Source organism: Pteronotus mesoamericanus, unplaced genomic scaffold (assembly GCF_021234165.1).
Source record: "Pteronotus mesoamericanus isolate MK-2021 breed Mesoamerican mustached bat unplaced genomic scaffold, CSHL_Meso_final contig_116, whole genome shotgun sequence".
Taxonomy (NCBI): Eukaryota; Metazoa; Chordata; class Mammalia; order Chiroptera; family Mormoopidae; genus Pteronotus; species Pteronotus mesoamericanus.
In genome coordinates, this window is record NW_026555027.1 from 40,281,428 (window position 1) to 40,298,347 (window position 16,920).

The following is a 16,920-nucleotide window of genomic DNA, read 5'->3' on the forward strand; positions in this document are numbered from 1 at the left end:
GTGTGGGAGTGAGAGTAAAGTCCGAAGGGTTGCTAGAGGGGAAGAGGCCCTTGAATGTTAGGCAAATGGAGTTCAGACTCCACCCTGAACACCGTGGGTGGAGGCTTTTTAGCAGTAGAGTGACAGGCTGGCCTCAACACCTTGCTGTGACAAAAGTCAGCTCTCACTCTTAGGTCCTCTGAAATCTCTTCGGCAAGATTGTGAATTTATGTTGGAAGTTAATATTGTTTGAACAGTATTACTTTATTCCTGCTCTTTGATCAGGATCCACACATAGAAACCAGCCTTATGGTAAGAATCCAGTTATAAATTCATATGTAGAATTTCTAAAAGTAAGTTAAATAGTTCTAGTAATTGAACTAGAATTTTCCCCCCAAAAAGGCACAATTAAGACATTATCTGAATTCAGTAAAGTTTCTCTTATTAACCTTTTTGTCTCAATACATTTTTATATTATGAAACAAATGTAACATCATTGAAGACATTTTGAAAGCAGAAAAAAAATCCTATAATCAAATTTAAACATAACTATTTAAATTTTACGTCTTTCTTGTCTTGCCAAATGCATTTTCTTTTTACCCAGTTACAATAATATTGTATGAACATTGTAAATATGTTAAGCTAGGATACTACAACGTATTAAAGCAATTGTTTCAAAGATTTGTTGAAACATCTTTTGAGTAGATAGACACAATTTAATAATTTCTCCATTTTTAGATTGTTTCCATATTCCCATTTTGATTCCAGCTTTCACTGTGGTGGGTCATTGGCCATTGTTCTGGTGTGCAGAGAAGAGAATTCAGGTGTGATAAGATCTTTTGGGTCCTTGGGAGGCTGTGTGTGTGTGTGTGTGTGTGTGTGTGTGTGTGTACACGTGCGCGCGCGCGCGCGCATGGTAAATATATTGAAAATATTTACCACAATTAAAACAAACGAGATGGAAGGCCCATGGTGTACACGATGTGCCCAAGTGCCTAATGCATATTCCCTGCTTTCACACATTGATTTGCACTTGGCTTTTTTTTTATCTAGTAATATTATTTGGAGGTTGTTCCATGTCAGTACATATCAAACTCTTCTTTCTTTTCAATGGTACTGTATTTTATCCACTTCCTACAGATGGATCTTTAGGTTGTTCTTGATCTTCCGTACTATCAACAATGCTCCAACACTGATCTTCACACAGTATGAATTTATCTGTAGCATAAATGTCTACATGAGGAATTGCGGGGAAAAACAATACAGTATATGCATATAAAATTATGATTGGTGGTGTTCATTTCCTTTCAAAGTGGTTTACCATTTTATTCCCCCCAACAATGTTTATGATGGTCTATTTCCAAACCCAGGCCAACTAAATATTCCTATCAGTCTAACGGGTAAAAAATGGCGTCTCAATTTAATTTGCATTTAATCTAAAAGTATTTAAAATTTTAGGTTTGGGATGCTTTTGAATCAAGTTTTTCTCTGTAATTGGACAAGCCATCTTCATCCGTGAATCTGAAATAGACACAGCTACTACTAGAGGGTCATAAGCTGGTGAGAATGAATAGAAAGCAAAAAAAAAAACAAAAACAAAAACAAGAAAACAGAAAAACCCTCCTGACCAATGATGGGAATAGGAACAGTGTCAATTTTTTTGCTTTCTGCCTCTTTTCCTTCTCCATTTCTATCAGGTAGCAGCAGTAGGAAGTTGTGAGTTCTGTGAATGCGCTGTGTGCTTGAGCCTTGCAGGGGGGGCGGGGGGCGGAGGGGGAGAAGGTATGGAAATTGGGAAGAGCAACGCAAGAGAGGACTTGTTTGTCCACTTCTCAAATTCCAGGTACCCCTCCTTTCTCCCTAGCAGAACCTGCACATCTGCCGAATCAGGGAGAATAACAGAGAAATAATGGAAGAAAAAAAAAAACAATTTAAGAGCAATTTCATCTGGCAGAGGCGTTTTGATTCACTAGTTCTTGCTATTTCTGCGTTTCATGAACGGGCAGGAATCAGAGACTACTACGTTCAGTGTAGTAAGGGAACTTCAATGCAGCTGAACCCGTGTTTTAACAGTTATTTTTATTTTTATTTTAGAAAATGGAGTATGCTGGGAGGCATGCTCTGTTCGCGAATTATCTCCCCACCCCCATCCATTATTTATTTTGAGGAACTGGACGTGCATGACAAGAATATATATGCCTGTACGTAAGATCCCCAAATCAGGCAGTTGAATGTTGGGACAGAGAGACCTCGTATCAAGCAGAAGACGGTACAAATATAGAGAAAAATATAATGTCCATCTCCCCACCCAATAAAATCTTGACTCTCCACAAACGTAAGAAAAATCTGTATTATTGCAAAGATATACTTAACTGGATCCTATTCTCTTCTGATGAGCTTTAGATGTTAAGTGAGGAACAAGCCTGACTGAGGTTAACACCTCGGTGCAAAGCGCAAATTTAAACGTGGGCCGGACGTTAGGGTCCAGATTTGTACGTGGAGTCCCACCCCTGCCCAATCAGGGGAAGTTCCCCTCTATCTTCGGTTATTTTAAAAGCAAGCGGTTTTTAAAATCCCATTCTGCTCTTTGTGTTGGTGCCTCGGAGTCGCTCCCTCGCAACCTAACGATTTAGGGTAGAAAACCCCGCCGTGGGGCCCCTCGGCAGGCGGCCAGAGTGGGCGAGAAGCGTCGCTCGCCCGCACCGCGTTCCCAAGCCGACGTCCCCGGGGCTCGCCCTCCGCCCCCCGCCGCTGCCGAGCCGGGACCGGCCCAGGGCCCCTCTCCAGCGCCCCCTCCCCGGCGCGCTGCGGCTGGCCCTCCCCAGAGCCCCGCCTGACGCTGCAGCTGGGCCCGCGATTCGCCATTGGATTAAAAATAGCAGCGTCCCCCACCCCCCCGCCCCGCCTGCCGGCCCCAGGCCCCCGGTGCCCGCTCCCGCCCCGCGGCCCGCTCTCCCCGCCCGCCCGCCCCGGCTCAGCTCCCATCGCCCGCGCAGCCCGCCGCCGCCGCGGGCAGACCCAGCACAGCGGCTCGGCTCGGTTCTGCTCGGGTGCGCGCTGCGGCCATGCAGCGCCGGGGCGCCCTGTTCGGCGTGCCGGGCGGCAGCGGCAGCAGGAAGATGGCTGCAGGAGACATCGGCGAGCTGCTGGTGCCCCACATGCCCACGATCCGCGTGCCCAGATCTGGGGACAGGGTCTACAAGAACGAATGCGCCTTCTCCTACGACTCGCCGGTAAGTGGGGCTCGGCGGCGCTCCCGGCGCCTCCGGGGAGGGTCGCGGTGCGGCGGCCTGGGGCGGCTGCGAGCCGGGGAACTCGGCGGCACGTGAAGCGGGCGGAGAAGATGCGCAGTGGCAGCCGGGGACCTCCTCCTCCTGGCGGCGGAGTTGGCTCAGGGGTGCTGCAGTTCGGCAGACACTTAGTGAGTGCCTACTGGGTACTGGGCGCTGCCTGCAGCCCAAGATTGGGTCGCCAGGGCGTTTAGCTCCGCCAGCTTCCTAGGCTGACAGGGCCTCGGTCACTTCCAGGCTGCCCGCAGCTCCGCCACCGTTTGAAAGATCGAATGGAAGAGTTCTCCGGTCTGAACTGCGCGTTGCAGAGGGTTTGCGTTCTCTCCGGGCAGAGCGGAGGGTGCGTAGGTGGATGGGATTGATCCCCGCCGACACCCACAGCCATTCTCTCGGGCCATTTGCTGCGCCCAGGGATTCTCACTCCAGGGCAACCTTAATTTCCTCTCTGAGCTTTTCCTTCACTTTCCATTTCTCCCCACTTTTTTTTTTTTTTTTCTCTCCGTGAATGGTGCCTGTACTCGGGCAACAGAAAGGGGGGTCTCCTGGATTATTATGGTTTCCTGAAACCTCTCCCCTTACCCCATTTAAGTGAGTCACTTGAACTGAAATACACTAGTATAAATTATTGAAAGTTCAATCTCGAGTAGTGACCTCAGAGACGGGAGGGGGAAGTTGAGACTGATCCCTCCCTTCCACCCGGGGCGCTGGCGGTGGTTCTCACCGGGCTGTGTGCGGGTATGAGAAGCAAAGGAGGATGAATGTCCCTTTCAGGAGTCAAAATGGGCTTCAAAGTGACTCAGCTGTCTGGCGTTTATCATGTCTTTCTGAGGACCAGGTTATTTTTATCCACCCACTTTAGATCTCATGTGTCACCCGCAGATCTCAATACAACCGGGAGGTGCATGGATTGGAGCGACTGAGCAGTTTTCACAATAGTGTAACATATTTTATTCATATCATGTAGAGTATTGTTGGAGAAAAAAGACCCAACCCAATGAGTGGCAAATTTTCCAAAGTAATCTTTTTTATTTTGTGGGTTATTTGGCTGTTTCAAAGCATGTTGCTTGGTATCCATTGGAGCACCAGAATTAGTATACTCCCTGTGACATTTAGTTTTTCTTTTATGCTAGTTCCAGACCTTTTGGGGGATAAAAATCTCACTTATTTGTTCATTATTTTTTCTTTCAAAAAGGTCTGTATAGAGTGGAATGAAAGGGTTGTATTTAATACTTAGCATATTGCCATCACACTATTTAAAATGACTGTCAGCCCTGGCATTAAATTCTGTTCTCCAGAAAGTATTTGAAAATGCCATTTTCAGATGTTTGGGTCTGGTGTTGGGCAGGTTCCCACTAATATCTCCTAAGGGTGCAGAGGGATGATTGTCCTTACTTAAGCAACTGACAGATTGTGAACTCCAGGAAGAAAAAAGTGGCCTGTCCTTTAGCGGAGCACATTATGTCAGGTGGGTAAGACAACTTCCCTGTGTTGGGTCTGGGTTGACCTTCAAATAGTAAAACAATTTTTTTTTATTAGAAATCTTTACCTCCTTATATAGTGTATAGCAGGTGTGAAAACGACTATTTTAATTCACTTCTACAATTGGGAGCTTACTGTGTACCAAGCACCATTCCAGAAGCATCTTGTCCAGTGTAAAATGATGATTTCATTCATGTCATAGTAGTTTCTTCGGGGAAGACTGGGCTTATTTACAAGGCTGATGAATCAGTATATTTCGCTATCTGTTTCAGGGAAGAAGAAAAGGAAGGTTTTATAAAAAGTTTTATTAAAGCACAGTGAGTGATAATGCGAAATTTGTCTGTATGGTACTTTACATTTCATCATGAATCCAACAAGGTTTCTTGTGTACCTACTATGTGCCAACTCATATAGGCATGGCTGTAAGAACCATATAGGGCAAAATTCATTGGTTCCAAACATGCCAGAAACTTTAATCTACAAGTGCTATAGGATTGTTCTAGAGAAAAGACCAAAACTGTTTACGTGACAAAAATAGTCACCCTTGCTTTGGATACTTTTGAAAAAGGTTGTAGATGAAAATGGATAGAAATAAAGGAGTCCAACATTCTAAGCAAGGTAAATCACATGTATAAATGCATAAAGTGGGAATATTATTTTCTTATGGGCTTGTAATGTATTTGGAAGGAAAAGATTGCTTGAACAAGAAATGAGTCAGAACCAAGTAGAGGGAAGAAGATGGGGTCCTTGGATACCTAGAACAGGATTTTGATTTTATATACGTGTAGTCAGTTATGGAAGCTACTGAAAGTCATGTGATTTGAAGTGGCCTTAGAGCAAGACTGAACCGATCAGTTTTTATCATGCATCTCTCATAGACATGTTGTGAGCTCCTTTGTCGTGCTTCGCCTTTGGGGGTGTGAGGATTGAGCGGGATGGCATGGTACTCGTTACAGTGTTCCTGTCCTTCCTTTCTTCTCAGTTTCTAGGGCTTGGTGCTTAGCAGGTACTCAGTAGCATTTCTTCTGGGATAAGAGAAGAGTTGTTTTTACACCTGACAATTTGGTTTCACCCCAGGCCCAGTTTGCCATCTTGACCTATAGGTTCACCTCTCCCTGACTTGGTTCATCTTGCAAGGTCTGTAATGTGACCTTCCTGGACGGTGGGGACTGTGCATCTTGGTGTCCTCGGTCGCCTGCTCCACATCGGGCATATAAAACAGGAACTCAGTGAATGTCTAGGAAATGTATGAATTACATGAGATTATAGGTTCGAAAATCGTAAGGACACAACATATAGGAAACTTTGTGAAAGGAATCATGTGGGATTATGTAGATTGCGGTGACTTCATTGATTGTGGGGGACAACTATGAAAGAGAGAGAGAGCCAGACAGGCAGAATCCTAGCTCTGTCACCCAGCTTTGTAACTTCTATGTGCCTCCGTTTCTCTCGCTGTGAAATGGGGCCAATAATAGAGCTCACCTCATGAGGTTGTTTTGTGGCTTGAATAAATTAGTATGTTAAGTGTGCCTGGCCAAGTTGGTGATCATGAGAACGAAAAGGAAGTGATAGAGTCAGTCCTGGTTGTAAGCCTGCGTGTTTGGTTGTCAGGGATTATGTGAAAAGTTTGGTATGGTTTAGTGGGGAAATTGGTTCACAGCTCTGCTCACAAGTCTTCAAGGACCTTCATGTAAAATCTACTCTCATGCCCTGGTGCGGTGGAATCCCTCTTTCATCGCGGCGTAGTCTGTCCCACTTCCCCTCAGTTCCCAGGTCGCCCCTCCAGGTAGCCCAGTCTCCGGGTCCGGGTCCGCAGCGTGTGAGGTTCACTTCCTTTTCCGGGACCACCTTCCTCTCTCCATCATCTCTCAGGGTTCTTCCTCACCTTTCCCCTTCTACTTCAGACTTCATCCTTTCCTCTGAAGGCTCCCTTATTACTTAGAGCTGTGTCATACACCACAGCAGTTAGTTGTAGTCTGTCTTCCATGGTTTGCCATTATTTTATTTCCTTTTACCCATTTAAAACTGGTAGTTTTAAAACATCGACTGTGTGTGACGCCTCCTACGAAGCATTAGGTATGGGAGCTGGGCCACTGTGGTGCTTATATGCCCCCTCCCACCTGTCTGGGCTGGAGAGCTTGCCTTATGCCTGGTCTTGCCTAGAGTCAACTGGAAGATCGAGACTGGGGCTGAGGCCCGGGCAGTTTATTTTGGAAAGGTATCCCAGGGAACAGAAGTGGAAGAACGGCCAAGGGGACAGTGACAGAGGGGAGGAAGGAAAGCCCTCACTCTTCAGGGTGATATTTGTGCTGGAGAGGCCGAGAGGGCTCCTGGTGGGCTCCCTGCCACCTGCGGCAGCTGAGACGGCAGCTGAGATGGGAGAGAGAGATCCTGGTGCAGTGAGGCTAGGTCGTCCGGCCCCAGCAGCACCACCAAACAGCTGCACACACCACAGGGTGGCCTGGGGGAAGATGAGACCAGCATAAACAGGGCCCCCACCTTTCTTCTTTCCTCCCAGCATCAATCAGCACTATTTGTAAAAAAGGAGCTTTTCCCCCATTCTCCAAAGCTCTGAGATCTTTTGGTGATGTTGAGATGTCACTGTTGGTTCTCTGCTTTCCTGGGAGTTTTTGCCAAACCCAGCTGGACGGGGTCTCATGGGAGTTATCCATTGGGACAGGCTTTGAGGTCATCTCCTTGTAGGGAAACTTCATATTAGGGGCTCAGTAAATCCATCTGTGATATTGTGATTTATAATAAGGAATGGATACTTGGTCTTTGTTCCTAGCACGGAACTCCTCAAACTCTTGGAATTTCCTAAATGAGAAGGGCTATGAAGATGTTATTTGTTACTCATAACTAGCCTCTTTTAACCACACCCTGTAACCACTGGTCTATTTTCTGTCTCTAGTCTAGGTTTCTCACGTAAGTGGGATCACATAGTATTTGTCCTTTTGTGTCTGGCTTATTTCACTTAGCATATCCTCGCCGTTCATCCATGCTGTAGTATGTATCGGAATTTCCCTCCCTTTTAAGCTTGAATAATATTCCATTGTATGTGCGTACCACATTTTGTTTATGCTTGCCACCGTTGATGGACATTTGGGTTGTTTCCACCTTTTGGCTCTTACGTGCAAAGCTGCTGTGATCGTTGGTGAGTAAGTATTTGAGTCGCTGCAGAATCTGTGCTTTTCGCTGTTGGGCGAGGCATGCTGTCTTCAGGCAGCGCGACTTGCCACAGTGCTTACTTGGAGGGGAAAAATAACTTAATTTAGGATCTATGTGGAAAAATCGTCATCTGAATGGATAAACAGAAACTGATAGAAGATAGTAAGACAAAATTTAGGAAGTACAGATTTTTTTTTTTCTTTGGAGATGTAAACCTGAACTAAGTCTGATTAGTTTCACATGTCAAAAGTTCCCTTGCCAACGCAGCTGGCTAAAAAGTTGTTTTATGGCAATGATTCTCAAGGCCTTTGGCCCATTATACTCTTAAATATTTTTGAAGACCCCAAAGAGCTGTTCTGTGGTTTCTATATATTGATAGTTACCATATTAGAAATTAAGACAGAAAAACTTAAAACAGCTTCCGTGCCATTAGCTATTAAGTGGCGATGTCATCAGATGTCGTGAAGACTCTGAAAAATGCCACTGTGTGCTCCTGAGAGAGCGGGAGTGGAAAAAGGCAAATAAACTCATGTTATGAAAACAGTTGACCTTGCATATTACTTGAAGGGTCTTTGGGGGCATTGCAGAGTTCCCAGGTCCTACTTTGAAAACCAAAGTTCCAGAGTTTATGCAGGGACAGCACAGCTGGTTCCTCCGGTGCCATACTCCACCTGCACGGTGGCCCTATGGAGTCACTTTTTCAGATTTGTGGTGATTGAATAATTGGTTGTGAACCTTAGCTCACCCAGAAATGTCATATGTGTTGTACATTCTTTTTGAAGCAAGTTACAATGTAGAATATGTGACTCCTTTTGAAAAAATTTGCAACTACGTGGGCAGGGAATTGTCGGCTCTTTCAGAGTGAGAATTCTTGATTCTGTTGACTGTTGAGTGTGATCTGGCTGGACTGTTTTCTTGGGGAACCTTATATTTGAGCATCATGACTTTTTCCCTTTGACCACTGGTTAGGAGACTTTGGTCATCTCCTGCTTGCAAAGCGAAAGCCTGCCTGCCAGTACCCGGGGAGCGGGGGAGGAGGACGGATGGCCTCAGCATCTGCCTCTTGCCACTGGCTGGATGTTGTCTGCTGGGTCTCCGCCCTGTCGCTGTTCTGCTGCTGCCACTGGGAGCTTGGACACCTCTCACAGCAGGCTGTTGATTCTGAACCTGCCCGCGAGAGACTCAGAAGGTGAAGAGAAGAAGCCGTGGGTGCTCATGCAGCCTTGGTGTGAGGCAGACGTAGGGTTTTCCTAGCTCTTGTCAGCACCCAAAGCGACCTCAGCCGGGGGGGGGAGGCTGGGATCACCTGTGCAGTTTTTTGTGAGGCATGTGCATCTTGCTTTCCTGAACATGAGTGGTGCTTTCTCTGACCGTGGCTCTCACAGGTCTTCCCGTGATTTTGTGTGCCTCCAGTTCCCGGTATTAAATCCCTTCCTGCCTGAAACACCGAGAATAGTTTGTATTTTCTGACTAAATCTGGACTGACACGCACGTGTGACATCTCCATCTCCAGGTCCCTGGGTATTCAGGATGGAACCCCTATTCTTAACTGAGTCTAGTGTCCCAGGGACCCTAGACTCAGAGGTGTTTTCACCTGCTTTAGAACAAATCTCGAGCAGTTTGCTGGCTGCGGAGGGACCGCTTGGAGTGTAGGGGGCTCCGGGGCTCTGGCTACTGTCTAGACAGACTTCCAACTCTTATTTTAGTCCCTGCTTTACCCCCACTTATTTTAGTCCCTATGTACCCCAACTTTCAGAGTTACCTGGGGTGGTCAGCTACAGAGTCTTTCGGGAATTCTGGAACGTCGGTCAGATTTTTATCTTGGTGTTGTCTGATACAGGCTTAGCATTCAGCCTTGTCAGCTTGTCTTGGTCTTTTTAGCACTTACCCATCTGCCATCCAGGTTCCAGATTTTGTTGCTATGGTTTATGTTTTCAAAAAATCCCTTTGCTTTTCTTTTATTTGGGCTACAGAAAGGAGTGAAGTGTGTGTGTGTGTGTGTGTGTGTGCATGCACGCGCGTGCGCGCCCTGCCCTGGGTTCTCCAGAGTCCTACTTTTCCGAACTAATAATCAAGAAGTCGCTAGCTGTCTCTTTTTGGCACTTGTTAATTACCTTTAAAGTTGTATCATTTTTAGAGTTCTGGGATGTACTATACGATGCTGATCATGCCAGGGAGGCTTCTTGAGAAAGTTTTTCATCTCAGCTTATGTTGACTCTGGGCATCTGCACAGTTCTGATTCTGTTTTTGCTGCGCGCGTTGCTCTTCCTGCAGACTGCGGCTCGCTTAGGGCGCCACCGTCATTCAGTGCCCCGGCTGGGAGAGGCACAGTGTCACCCAGTCTCCCTTCCTCGCCTTTAAAAAGATTGTGTAAAATACATATAACATAAGATTGACCTTCTTAATAAGTACACTCCCATTGCTGTGCAACCATCACCACTATACATCTTCAGAACTCTTTTTATCTTGCAAAACTGAAGTACTGTCCCTGTCAACAATAACTCCCATTCCCTGTCCCGTCCCCCACTCCCCCAGCCCTTGGCAAGCACAATTCTACTTTGTCTCTATGAATTGTCTGCTCTAGGTATCTTATATAAGTGAGATCCTACAGGATTCGTCCTTTTGTAACTGACTTATTTCACTCACCATCACATTTTTAAGGTCCACATGTATCGTGTGTCGGAATTTCCTTCCCTTTTAAAGCAGAATAATATTCCATTATATGTGTATACCACGATTTGTTTATCCATTCATCTGTTGATGGGACACTTGGGTTGCTTCCACCTTGCGGCTATTGTGAATAACGCTGCTGTGAACCTGGGTGAACCTCGCTTTCTTTTACCTCACATCCCACTAGTGCCCAGGCGCCTGGGCTGCAGCCTAGCCTCCCCCTCCACGGCCAAGGTTCGGGCCTCTTCATTTCCTGCCTGGACTCTTGCAGAAGCCTCTTCCCTGACCATCGCGCCTCCCTTCCGGCCTGTCTCGTTGTACTCTCAGCTGTCATTCTGAAACACGGGTCTTTCCCTGTCATTTCCTTTTCTAGAAATTTTCAGCGGCACCAAACAGACTTTTCTAATATAGCACATGTTGATCCAACTTTCGTAGCCAGTTTTCTCACTTAGCACCTGCCATCTGGTTGCATTCTGTTTGGCCCGAAGGATGCTGTGCTCCCCAGATGCTCCATGCTCAGCCTGGAATGCCTCCTCCCAACTCGTCTCCCCCCACCGCCCCCCCGTAGGGAACACCACACCGATCCTTGAACACCAGCTCCGGTGTTCTCTGTGAACCCCCCTCCCCATCCCCCAGCTGAATCAGACATTTATTGCCCTGTGCTTTCAAAGCACTTTCTGCATCTCTGTCATGGTGGGGATACTGATTGCTGAAGACATGGACTAGCCGAGGTTTTTGAGAATCAAAGGGAAAAGAGTAGAGGACTGAGAAGTCTGTCATTTGTGAACCCGTGTCTAGTACGCTACATCTTTTTCTGTTTTCCTATTTTTACAAATCATCACCATGTATTCTGGCATAAAAATTGTTACTTAAAATTGCTACTAAAAACAGCCGATATTGTATGTTTCGTTTGATCATGTTATCTGACAAGTCGTAAACTTGATCCTTGAAAAGCTAGGGAAATTGTCCTGAGTACTAGCTGAGTGCCGGGTGTTTTGTGTGTTGTGACTGGAGGTGTCCCAGGGGATCTCAGCAGAAGTGATCACACATGGTGTCCCTCAGGGAGATGACAGAGGGCCGGTCTCTGTGGACGTAGCCCAGGCCTCTGTGCCGCTGCATGTGCAGTATTATGGGGGTCAGTCGAGGGCTCCCCTTGTCCCCATGCACAGGGAAGATGCGAACAAGAGCACCGCTATTTAGGGTTAGAACAACAGCACAGTGCAGCGATGACAAGAATGTAATGAATCTGAACAGGCCACCAGATTAGAGATGTTGCTTACGGTGTACAATATGTGCTTCCTCTGATAATATTGAAAGTAAAATGTTTTATTTTGTATTTATTAGCAAGTATTCATACTTACTTGGGGCCTGCTGTACACCCAGCACTACGCTAGGTGCGATAGATGGTAGGGAGGGTAAGGGTGTTTAGAAGGGAAACAGAGGACCACAGGGAGGGAGCATGTGACATGGATCTTTCATGGTAGAGGAATGTAAGCACCAAGTCTGAGTCAAACACTGAACTAGGTACTTTTATGTATATTACCTCATGTAATTTCAGAAGTAATTGGCTTATAAATGATAACAAGTATTGCTGCCCTGTTTTGCAGATGAGGAAACTTAAGAGTCAGAGGTTAGGTAGCTTGTTCAGGGACTTGTTCTAAGACTGGTATGTGACAGAGAGGGGACTTAGCCCTGATGTGTCATGAGTTAGACCGTGAAGCACATCTAGGATATTTAAGTTTTAAACAGTGTAACAAGGGACCAGCGTGAGGACAGCGGATATTTGGTGTGGCGGTTCTGGAAGTAGAATGAGGAGTAGTTGGTTGGGAGGTGGGGAGACCTGGAACAGGAATTCAGGGAGGAGCCTCCTGTAATATTGGAGCTTTCAGTAGATAGATGACGGTGGGGGTAGAAGTGGTTGGATGGTGGGAGTAACTCAGTAGAAGTTTTCATGAATGGTGTGACCCAACTTAGTGACACACTGTGCAGAGGGCGAAGGAGTGGGAGGAGTTAAAGGTGACTTCATACCTTGTAGCTGGGGAGGTGGCATGAATCACGGATGTAAATGGGAAAGTGAGGCGGGCAAATGCAAGTGGACAAGTCCTGCATGCACACGGGAAATTTGGGGCCTGGAATAGAGCTCAGATGTCAGGGTTCAGGTCACAGAGTCTGGCAGTCCCTAGTTGAGAGGCTCTGGATTTGTGAATAGCCCTTCCTTTCGAAGGGCCCGGGGCCCCACCTCTTTGTTCCTGGGACCTTTTCTTCCCAGTTGTAGAGGGAGCAGTGACTAGTACATGCCTTTTTCCCTCCCATTGATTGGCTCAACTTCCAGAGAAACTCAGGAGTTAGAAATTGGAACAGGTAATCATGATGCACAAGTAGTTATAGGTGGAATGCATATGGACTTTACTGTTTCGTGAAATACAATCACTCTAGAGGAAGTTTGCCCCGTGTTAACTACGTGGGTGATTGGCCAAGAGGCTGATGGTTCTCGTAAGGGAGTAGCAATTATGAAAACTTTCTCCTAATCAAACCAAGTGTTGCCTTTCTTTTTTGGTCCTGGTTAATGCTTTGGGTGTGGCTTTGAAGTGGTGACCTGGATATAGATATTTCTGTCCCCAGCAGCTCTTAGAAATACTCTTGGCGATCTCTTAGTGGGATTAGTGGGCTGATTGGACAGGAGAAAAGAGAACATAGGGTCCTGAAGGTAACGAATGGGGCAGGGGGGTGGGATACAGTATATCCCTTGGGAACAACTGCTGAATTGCTCCTTTGGACATGCCGTTTGGGCACGTTCTGCCAATGAGTGAGGAGCCTGAGGCTTTGAAAGGAGGCTCAGTTCGTGTGGGCTGTCTCTCCAGGCCCCCCGCCAGCCAAGTGGGACCATGGACAGATCCAGTGGCTGGACACAAGCTGATGAGGGTGGATGGGATGTGGGGTCACCAACCCCTGCAACTGCTTCTGCAGCTTGGGCCTTGCCAGGGAGCTGTTAGCCTGGAGCAGCCGCCTCCCAGGAGCTCCAGCCGCCTCTCTGAGTTCGGGGAGTGGAGCTGGCAGGACCTGCCAAAGCCCTTGTCCTCCCCCGCAGGAAGGCCTGGCAGACAGAGCCCCTGGCACAAGGCGCTCACTTGAGTGGCCTGGCTCCCCTTTGCCCGTCTCTTTTATTTGCTTGGAATGAAACAGCCTTGGAAAAAAGAAGGAACTGCTCTTTTCCCCAGGCCCCCATGATGGCGCACGGTTGCCGGCAGCCGCCCTCTTAGCTCCTGCCACTAGGACAACATCTGCTTCTCAGTTGCTCCAGGCCCGTGGCGGGGCGGGGCGGGGTGGGCCAGGCGGGCCTGGGTCCAAATTCCCCGACCCCTTTGCTACTCAGAAGCAATAAGACTTCTGCAAGTACCTCAATTTGACTGAATTTCCCTGGGCCTTGGTTCTCTCTGCCATATACCCACATGCACAGCTGAAATCATGGCTGCCCGTGAAATGTGGCTTATCGCTACCCATCTCTTTAGTGGGATTTAGTGGGAGGGATTTATAAAGTCTCGGCTTTGCCAGAGACGTGCTGTGCTTGGTGACTCTGCCCCAGGCTCTCTGTGCCCTACAGCGAGCGCTGTGGGCCTGGGGGTGTGCGGGCCTCCTTAGGGGGGACTCAGTCTGGGGCTGTTAATCGGACTGAGGTTCAGCTCCATGTGATGCGCTTTCAGGGGTTAGCCTGGAAACCTAAATCCTCGTGTAGAGTGTAGTTTATCAGGAGAGGTGCAGCCTGAAGAAAACTGTCTCTTTCAGAAAATACTAAGACATGACTGTGAAAGGTTTTTACCTTTGATAAGGTAGTTTCACTTACTTATTTATTTTTTTGATGTAAGCTGGGAGCAACGTGGGAGCTTCATTTTAGCACGGCTGCAGACGTCGTCATCCTCTGGCGATTTTTAATTTGCCCACTTGTGCTGTGAGCATTAGCGTAGCTGCTCTCCGTGCCCTGCCGGAGCCCTCCCTTCCCCAGCTATTTGGGTGACAGCATCCTCATTGCTCCAAATACGCAGAGCCGGGATTTGGTTTTACACTTAGAAAAAAGTGAATAAACATTGCCTCAGTGGGACAGTAAATTTCTGTTGTATCGAACCTCGCTGTGCGGACCCTGCCGTTAGCCTTGCAGCTCTAAGGCGTGGGAGTCCTCCGCAGAGAGGAAAACCTCCAAGTTGGAGCAAGCCGGAAGAGCCATTACTGCATTAACATTTCTATTTTTTTCTTAACACGTCATGGCCACGGTATGATTTATGTGTTCAGCAGCGAGGCTGACACCCTGGGATGATACGCATTTGCTGTTTTCTACTTAGCTTATAGATGCACAAGTTTATTTCAGTGGATTTGCTGTTGAAACCAACATTTTTGGTTTTGCAAATATTGAATCTGGTCGTTCTGTTCTACTGTCTTCCCTCGAGCTCCAGCCTATTTCGGACAGGGCCTTTTGTCCGTGTGTCCCTTTCTGTGGGTTGCGTCCTGGCTGCACTTGATCTGGAGCCTGTTTTATTTTCTTACTGCACATTTGCTTCCCATCTGCATGCACTTAATTTTGTGTTTAAAAACTGTTGTCTGTTTGTTTTGCTCTAGAAGCCAGAATGTCTGGGGATCTGTACGTCAGAATATTCATACCTACCATTCAGATATGGAGGCACCCAGGAAGCTGAATTAATAGGCAGATGGTTGCTTCATGACAGCAAGGATTGAGCAGAGAGCGGTGGGCTGTTCTGTGAAGCAATGAGTCAAAACAGTTAGGAGTTGTCCTAGATTCGGCCCTTTCCCCCTGTATCTAATCCGCCTTCCATGCTTATGGGCTCTGTCCTAAAACTCTGCCCTGAATCTGCCCAAGTTTCCCCATCTTTGCTAGAAGCCCCCTTCCGTGTTCTTCCTGCTACCTCCCCAGGCTGAGCCACCACATTGCCTTGTTTAGACAATGTCTAAAGAGCCTCTTGTGATGAGGGGATTGTGCTGTACCTGCCCTGTCCAGTGTGGCAGCCCCTAGCCCCATGTGGCCATTGAGCAGTTGGAAATGTGTCCAGTGTTACTCAGAAACTGAACTTTTAATTTAACCTAATTTGAATTAATTTAGATTTACATATTCCCATGTGGCGAGTGGCTACTGTGTTGGACAGCGTGGGTCTAGAATATGTAGCAGCCTTGTACCCGGACATTCTGTTGACTCCCTCCCCCCTCCCCGTAGTTCTCCCTGAGTAGCCAGAGTGAGCTTTTAAAAGTGGAGGTCAGATCGTAGCCTCCCGTGGCTTCACATCCCACGGGGCGTGAACTCCAGCTCTTCTCCCTCCGGGCGAGGCCACCTCTGCTGGCCTCTGTGGACCTCTCCTCCTCATATCCTGCTACCCCCTCCCCTCACGTGACTCGGGCATCCTGAATTTCTCACTGGTTTTTGAGGACGTAGCCAAGCCTTCTCTGGAGTTACGGTCCCTGCACATGCTTTTTCATCCTGCCAAGTGCTCTTCCCACTTTGCCCACCTGGCTCCTCATCCTTGAGCTGTCCCCTCGCTCCCCTGCCCCCATCCCCGGAGCTGCCTAACAACCCCAACGCTCTGGTCTCTCCACACTCCCTCCGGCTTCTCTGTCACTCTGTCACTGCTGGAAATTATCTTCTCTATCTCTTGTTTGTTTCCTGTCTCTCCTTACTATGATGTAAATATCATCAGGGCACCAACCTTGCTTGTCCCCCTCTCTGCTGAATAAACTCCAGCCACATGCGCCCACCAACTTCTTTTGCCTGTGGAGCAGACATCACAGCCTCATCCCCTGTCACAGCTTCTTTTCCAGACCCCACGCAGACCATCCCCCTTCTGTAAGCTTGGATGGCATCCAGCTGGGGGACAGCGTCCTTGATTTGTTTCTTTTTTCTGTTGTAATCACAGTCTAGTCTGCCTCCCTGAGATCACGGTCCCATCTCTCCTCTTGTACTTGTGTGTTCCCAAATTGCCTTGGCTACACATTTCAAATTAATCTCTTAGTTATTTCAGACCATACTTTCACTTTGAGTAACGAGACTATGCAGCGCCTTAAAGCTGTGAAGTGGTGTTGCTAGAGCGTAAGAACAGCTTTGGCGAAGGAAAGGGAACATTTGAGTGATTGCCTGTTCTATTCCATATGCATATATTTGATTCTAAATACATTCAATTAAAGAAAATTTTATTGTCCTGGAAGAGAAATTAGAAAACGCCAAAAGGCAACACGAAGAAAAAAAAAATCCCACATTATCTCTGCATGCTGAGATGACAGCATGCCACACGGCGTGTACGTGGTACGTAGGATTAAAACATCATGCACACAGTTGTGC

The 16,920-nt window shown here is 47.3% G+C and overlaps 1 protein-coding gene across 1 annotated transcript in view; it reads left to right on the forward strand.

Moving 5' to 3' along the window:
• The first annotated feature begins 2,943 nt into the window (after window positions 1-2,943).
• USP13 (ubiquitin specific peptidase 13) overlaps window positions 2,944-16,920 on the forward strand; it is a 104,270-nt gene continuing 90,293 nt past the window's right edge. Inside the window, exon 1 of the mRNA XM_054580907.1 lies at window positions 2,944-3,212. Within this exon, the coding sequence (XP_054436882.1) occupies window positions 3,045-3,212 (168 nt within the window). The 5' untranslated portion in view covers window positions 2,944-3,044. The remainder of the gene's footprint in view (window positions 3,213-16,920) is intronic.